The following is a 7461-nucleotide window of genomic DNA, read 5'->3' as shown; positions in this document are numbered from 1 at the left end:
GTCCTTTGGACAATCTTTGTTTAAGTCCGTGAAGTCCGTGCACATTCTCCACTGGCCGCTCGATTTCTTCACCATCACAACATTTGCCAGCCAAGTTGTTTTCTCGGATGAAGTTTGCTTCCAACAGTTTCTTTACTTCGTTTTCTGCCGCGAGTCTCTTCTCTTCCCCCAATCTCCTCTTCTTCTAAGCCACCAGGCAGACTTCTTTAAATAATACCAGCTTGTGAGACATGATTCTTGGGTGGATTCCTGGCATATCGGCGACAATCCACGCAAACAAATCCTTGTTTTTCTTCAACTCGATTCCTGTTGACCGGACTTGTTCCTCCTTCAACTCACTTCCAATGGTAGTGACTTGTTCCTCCTTACGCCCCAGGCTGAAAGGCCTTGTTTCTCCCATTGGTTCCATCCGGTCATCGGTATTAGTTCTTGGATCCAAGTCTGCCATGACCACCTCTGATCGTCTTATCCTTTGTCTAGAAGAGGATGGCTGAACCTTCAACCCTGTTACATAACATTCTCTAGCAATCCTCTAATTTGTCCGGACGGTACAAATAGTTCCCCTATCCGACGGAAACTTAAGTGTGAGGTGGGGCATGGAAACAATCGCCCCAAATGCATTTAGGCAAGGTCTGCCCAACAACACATTGTAGGATGTGTTTGCTTCTACTAGCAAAAACCTGGTCTTTAACTCTTTATCATTCCGCTCGGTCCCCAGGCAGGTTCTTAGATCCACATATCCTCTTGTATCCACCCTTTCTCCAGAAAATCCTACTATCTGCTCGTTATATGGAGCTATCAGATCCTCTGATAAATCCATCTGTTGAAATGTCTTCCAGTAAAGGATATTAACAGAGCTTCCCTGATCTATCAAAACCTTCCCCACGTTGTACCGAGCGATAATAGCTGTTATTACCATTGGAATATCTTGATCAGGATCAGGAGCATGAAAATCTTCATCGGTGAATGTGATTGGCGGCATTGAGTGCTTCCTCACATCTACTCGATGAACATTCTTTAACTCCCTCAGGTTTCTCTTCCTTGTTGACGCCGATGGCCCTCCAGCAAAACCTCCAGAAATAGTGTTTATTGCGCCGCGCAGTGATCCATCGTGGCTACGACTTTTACTTCGCCTGCGATCCGGGCGTCTATCATCTCTTCTATCATTTCGTTCCATCCTAGTCCTCCTCGATGGACTTCTCGTCCTCCGTTCCTCCTTCATAAACTTCCTTAGATGGCTTGCTTGAATAAGTTCCTCCACCTTATCTCTCAACACCGTGCAGTCTTCACTGGTATGTCCTATATTTAGATGATAGGTACAGTGCTTAGTCTCGTCGGCCTTTGTTGACGACCGAGAGGGTCTTAAACGAATAAGATCAGCACTCAGGGCTTCTTCCAAGACTCTAGCCCTTGGCATGTTCAACGGGGTATATTTTTCAAATCTGGGCCCTTTTGGACCATCTCTGTATTTCTGGCCTTTTAGGCACTCGCCAGGTACGAATGGTTTCTTCCCTTCTTTCTTCTCTTGTTCTGAAGTTGAATTTTGTTCATGTTGTCCCCTTTGAACAACCCTCATCTCCTTTATTCTGATGAACCTTGCTGCTCTTTCTTGTAACTCATCTAGGGTTATCGAGAGTTCTACAAACAGATTATCCGCGAAAGGGGAAGGCCTCAACGTCGTGGCCAGAGTGCTAATTGTAAATTTCTTGCCTACTCCCCTTACTTGCCGTGCGTTTTTATTGAACCGTTCCATGAAATCTCTGAGATTTTCTCCCTTCTCCTACTTAATGTTTGTCAACTCCAGGTACGTCAAATTTCGATCTTTACTAGCAGAAACTATCGTTCAAACATGTCCCTCAAGGTTGCGAAATCGTTGATGGTTCGGGGTCTAAGCGAATGGAACCATGCTAATGCTTCTCCCTTTATTGATAAGGGAAAGACTCTACACCACACATTTTCGTTGGGGGAGTAGATGGTCATAGCGTCGGCAAAAGACCTCAAGTGTTCCTCCGGATCGCCTGATCCATCATACTTCTCCAGGACTAGGAATGCTCTTTCCAGAATTTGTTCCTCCGTAACCGTCGCTGTGAACGGATGAAGTGTCGTTGCTCGACTGGTCGGGACCGGACGGTTTGTGGTTCTACGCGAGTCGGCCTCGCTATGATCCTCACCTTGGTGACGGGCATGACCCTCACCTTGGTGACTACTGTGATCGGCAGGATCTGTGTCTTCTGTCCAGCTTTGTTTCCGAAATTTCCACGATAGGTGGTGTTGCAGCGCGTGCGAAAGATTATCGATTAGGTTGCGCCCCTCTAGCCGCATCATGCTCGCCTCTAAGGGTTTCAATTTCCGCCTGCGTTGCCTCCATTCTTCTTCTCATCTCCTGCATAAACGCTGTAGGGTCCTGTTCCATCCTTATGGCTTCAATAGGGTGTCTTTAAAAATCCTCGGCCCCACGGTGGGCGCCAAAATGTTTCTGCTGGAATGGGACGAGGAAAACTCCTATTGCTTCTGCTCGGGAATGCTTCGCCTCCATCGATCGGTCCTCCATCCTCCTGTCTTGCCGCCTGGATCTTCCTTTCTCAATATCAAGATGGGGGTGACTTGCTAGAAACACTCTAACGCTCAAGTCAGAATTTATCTCCATAAGTCTATAAAAATAAAAAAAAATTAGGGTCTTTACCTTCCTAATAAATTATTATTTATAGGGTTTCAAGGAATATAACCCATTAATTTACCTCTTAATGAAAATCAATGCAAACCTTAACCGCTCCACGATAACCGTTACATCATTAATTATGCGTTTAATGACATTCAAAGGTTTGTCTCTAGCAAACGGCTGCAGAAAGTTCACAAGTATTACTCTACTGGCCGATCAGGAATGAGTGACTTATCGTTCTAACATGGTTGGTTAACCCGATCGGTCGAACTTACTCAGTGGTAACAATTGCTATTCTGAAATTTTACTATATAGTTTATTTAATGTATAGACAGATAAATTCCTCGCAGCTCATTCTTTTTGAGAGAATATCTTACCTGCAAACAATGTTTTACCTGCCTGTGTAGGCAATAAAGTAAACTACCCACCTGTTACCCAAAAGCTAGATCAGTCAGCAACTATACCTAACAGCTTTACTGAGCAGTCCAACATACTTGAAACTTGTCATGAGCAAGATGAAAACTCCTTATCAGATGATATAGCTAATAGTTACAGTTTGAGCCGTGATGATATTTTTGAGAAAAATATGCATAATGGAGTTCCTAGTGTGCTTTGTGACTCAATATGCTTTCCAAAGCTTGAGTTGCATTTGCTGCTCGATTGGACTTTGGATGCCGTTCGGTTATCGCCTTGGACCGGAGGGGGAGGTACCTGCAAAAGGTGCTCCGATGCCCAAGTTAGGCGTGTTATTTGAAGAGCCTCGACTCTTGGTTGAATATTTAGTGAATGGTTATCACTATTGAGTATTTGGGAGTATGAGTTGAACGTGAGTAAAACGTACCTGGCTTGTGGCCCTGACTCTCTATTTATAAGTTGTCTCATGGACCTTAAGCTGACATAAGCCCAATAAAATATAAACAGAATAAAATATAAATAGACTTATCTAAAAATCCGGTTGGTTGTTTATAACCTGCTTATCAATATCTTTAATTAGATATTCTTGATTATTTTATCACGTGTTGGACCGTTGGCCGAACGGTCATTAATATTAACCGTTCGATAGTTATTATATACAATACAGAACGCAATAGCAATTTCAACTATTAACTTGCAATGTAAAAGGAATTCAATACATGGGAATGAAAAAGAAACAAAACCTAAACCTCCCCAAAGGAGAGGAGGAAAAAGATGCTCCCCTAGAACAGAAACGTAAGTTGCGGCGGGAAGACTTGCAGAGAAATTTGCTCTTAGGGTTTTTATATAACCCAAAAGACTAAAACGCCCTCCTAATGTGCTGTCCTAAAAAATGACCTAAAAAGGGGGCCAATGACCTTCTAAAACGAAATTAAACTACACTGCTGACACTAACGTGGCCACACTCTTGAAGTCCCAGAATGTGCTTCCAACACTGATGCTACATTTCTCTAGCCTATTGATCTGAGGTAATGAAAGGCTCACACCGTTCGGTCATTATGTTCAACAGTGCTCAACTGGTAGCGGACCGTTCGGTGGAGGCTTCCAGCAAGGCTTTCTCAGTTCATTCGGTAGTGACTTTGGCATGAAGCTTGCGTGCCAATCCAAGAAAAGTCAAAGAACCATAGAAGTAAGAAGAAGTGTGAAAAGAAGAACATTGAACATAAATGTTGTGGCTGGGGTGCAGTTGAGCCCCATTCATCCTGGCTTGCTGTAGTTAAGGTGCAGCTGGCGCGCAGTTGAGCGCCAACTCTTTGGAATGCTGCTGATGGGGTGCAGCAGGCTTGCAGCTGAGCGCTCTATTACTGGAATGCTGCCGCTGGGGTGCAGTTGAGCGGTGGCGATGCTGATGTGGCAAATTTGGTCTATTTAGGACTGAAACTCGAAGGGCTTTGGATCTTTGGACACCTAAACGTGATTTCTCTCATTTGGAGCTCTTAGAGGCGAGCTAGGAGTTGTGGGAACAATTCTTCTTCATCCTTGGGTCTTCTTCCTTGTTCCATTTCTACCATTGTTGTAAGCTTGAGCTCTCCATTCATGGAGAGCTAGTTTCATTGTTGTTGGGGGATTGATGTAGCCACTGAACTCTTATGTAAACTACTGTGTTTTGAATGAATATATGCCTCTTTCATTGATTGTTAGTGTTTAACTCCTTCTCTTAATGCTTGTTGTGAAGTTGCTACTCATGACATGATTTTAGGGTTTGCTTGATATTGGGAAATGTTGGGTAAATATGGACTTGGATTAAACACCTAAAGGAAATAGTATATAGGGATAGAACTAAGACCTTTGGTTGTCTTAAATCTCAATTCTTAATGCGGAAATAATTGTTAGGTCTTCCAAGGGATTGAAGCTTAATAAAGAAGTTTAGGCTATCTCTACCAAAAGGGATTGGGTTTGAGTATTTTAGTAGATTGACATTGGCATATTAATGAAGAGGAAGTGATTTTTTTTACATAAGAGTGAAGTACGTGAAATCATACCCCCAACAATACCATTCCATTTCATTTCAAATCTTATGATTTCCAAGTGTTTGAGTATCAAAGATCACTTTTATCATTTACTTTGCATGTTTACTTTAATTGCACAAAAACCCAAATTGTGAAGCATTCTTTAGTCTAAGTTAGTTGGAAATTATAAGATTGTTTGGTGACACGAGTCTCTTGGGAAACGATATCCGGTCTTACCGGTTTTATTACTTGAAACGATATGGTATACTTGCCAAAGTCTCAACAAGTACTCAACAAGTCAGTTCGCTGGTGATCGGTGCAATCTTTAGTAGACCGTTTGGTAATGCACTCTTAGAGAACAACTATCTGTCGTTCGGTTCACTAGTGTTCGGCCATTCAGAGCAAGCTCAGACCATTCGGTACTCAATCACAGACCGTTCGGTCAGTCCTTCAGAAGACCGTTCGGTCAGTCCTTCAGAAGACCGTTCGGTTCTATGAATTATCTACTGCTCTGCACTTTGCTTCACAAGCCGTTTGGCCATCTTCATCAGAACCTTTCTCAACCTTTCAATAGTTGTAACGCCCCAACAACTTACAGGGAATATTGACTGCCCCACACATCAACACGAGGCTTTCTAATGTGCTTTGTCCTCATTCACACACTTTCCGGGAAAACTTCCTAGAAGGTCACATATCCCTAAATTACTCCAGGTTAAGCACGCTTAACCATGAAGTTTTTATGGGTTAGTCTACAGAAAAGCAAATGCATTTTGGTGATATGAGTAGTAAGATTAATCAGGCATTTAATTTTGTGCGGTCAAGTGTGGAAAATGGTGGTTGCGCTTGTCAGGATTGTAATACTATAAAACTTCCAAGACTAATATCTTACCTTAATGATTGGATCGTGACATTGTTGTTTCCTCCGAATGGGAAGAAAAAGTGGGGCGATGGAAAGACACCACAACTCGAGGGGATTGAGGCATATATGGATATTCGTTGTTGGGAGATATTCAAGTTATGCTTGCAGGAGTCTTTGAAGTTTCACGGCTCTTGGAGTATGCCCCGGAACCTCCTACAAACTGTTCAGTTTGTTGCCAGAGATTTACTGTCATTGCTAGAAGACACCTGTATTAGTTCAGGAGAAGTTATTATATCTGAAGAAAGGTTTAAACTGTATGGTACCACTATTGATTGTGTTTCGTTGGTATTCTTGTCGCATGGTGGTCTGCCAAATAAAAACTTGGACTTGTGGGTTGAGACAGCCAAGGTGTTGCTTGATCTTGTGCTGAAAACTTATAACAATAGCCTTGATGACAACAATGTCGATGCCCTTGCACAACGCTTTCTGTGGTCAGTGCTTCTGCCATTCTCTAAGTTGAGTGTCCAGCGAGCTAAGAAAGGATTTCATAATTTTTTGGATAAACTTCTCGAGCCGTTATTGCATTTATCTAGTGAGATGCATCTTCGGGTTAATAGAAGTAATCCCTTTTGGATGTCGAGATTAAAAGAGGCAGTGGAAGAAGTTCTTGCTCATGGTCTTTTTCATCAAGTGCATATTTCTGAGTTTTTAAGCCTACATGGTTCAAAAAATGATGTTACTGCATGTGATGAAAAATCAAATGACTCAAAAACAACCATTAAGAGTTATACTAGACATTTATTTGATGTACTGAATAGAATTATAGCTAGGAAGAATGCTATGGCAATGGGTAGCTTAGGCTTGTTATTTCATTTATATGCTACTTCAGCAAGAAAATTCAAACTGGATGAAGGGCTCAAGACAATAGAGAAAATAGGTGATTCAAGGCAACCAGTGCTAGGAAAACATTCTAACTCAAATAATATTTCTGCAGACATTCAAAAATCACTTTTTAATTTTTTTTGTACTTATTATGGAACCCCTTTTGCTGAAGATTAATGCCTATATTGAAGTTGAAGTAGATGCCAATACCCTGTTGTTGGATCTTCATGGTTTACTAAAGTCTATTGGTAATTTGCTTGCTAGTTTTATGCGAGAGAAAGTTTATTTGAGAACAGAAGATACATCTGGAGGAGCTTGTCTCAATTTCTTGAAGAAAATATTTAAGACACTGATAACTAGTTCTACTAGTGTACTCCATTTCTCCAATTATGATACAACTAACAAGATGGAGATATATGTTTTGCCTGCTAATGAGATTCTAGTCGCTATGGGATATCTTTTGCAGATTGGATATGAGGTTATTGGTGAAGGCTTGGTAAATTTATGGCTTCTTATCTTGTCATTCTCTGCCATTAATTGCAATTTGGGGAATGCTTTTGATCAATGCTCGTTACCTTGTGCTATACCTGCCCTAGAGTGCCAAACAATTCATCTCTACAATCAACTACGCCAGGTTC

At 41.8% G+C, this 7461-nt stretch overlaps 1 protein-coding gene across 1 annotated transcript; it reads right to left on the bottom strand.

Annotated features, from left to right (window-relative positions):
- Positions 1-532: 532 nt before the first annotated feature.
- Positions 533-1753, bottom strand: LOC108344558 (uncharacterized). The gene has a single exon (XM_017582991.1). The coding sequence runs from the start codon at positions 1751-1753 to the stop codon at positions 533-535; it is 1221 nt and encodes a 406-aa protein (XP_017438480.1).
- Positions 1754-7461: the final 5708 nt, after the last annotated feature.

Source organism: Vigna angularis, chromosome 8, assembly GCF_016808095.1.
Source record: "Vigna angularis cultivar LongXiaoDou No.4 chromosome 8, ASM1680809v1, whole genome shotgun sequence".
NCBI lineage: Eukaryota > Viridiplantae > Streptophyta > Magnoliopsida > Fabales > Fabaceae > Vigna > Vigna angularis.
The sequence above is the reverse complement of the archived record's forward strand: the minus strand, read 5'-3'. Positions and strand labels throughout refer to the sequence as shown.

Excerpts from the sequence above, each read along its gene's own strand:
- LOC108344558 (XM_017582991.1), bottom strand. The coding sequence starts at position 1,753 with ATGGAACGGTTCAATAAAAACGCACGGCAAGTAAGGGGAGTAGGCAAG.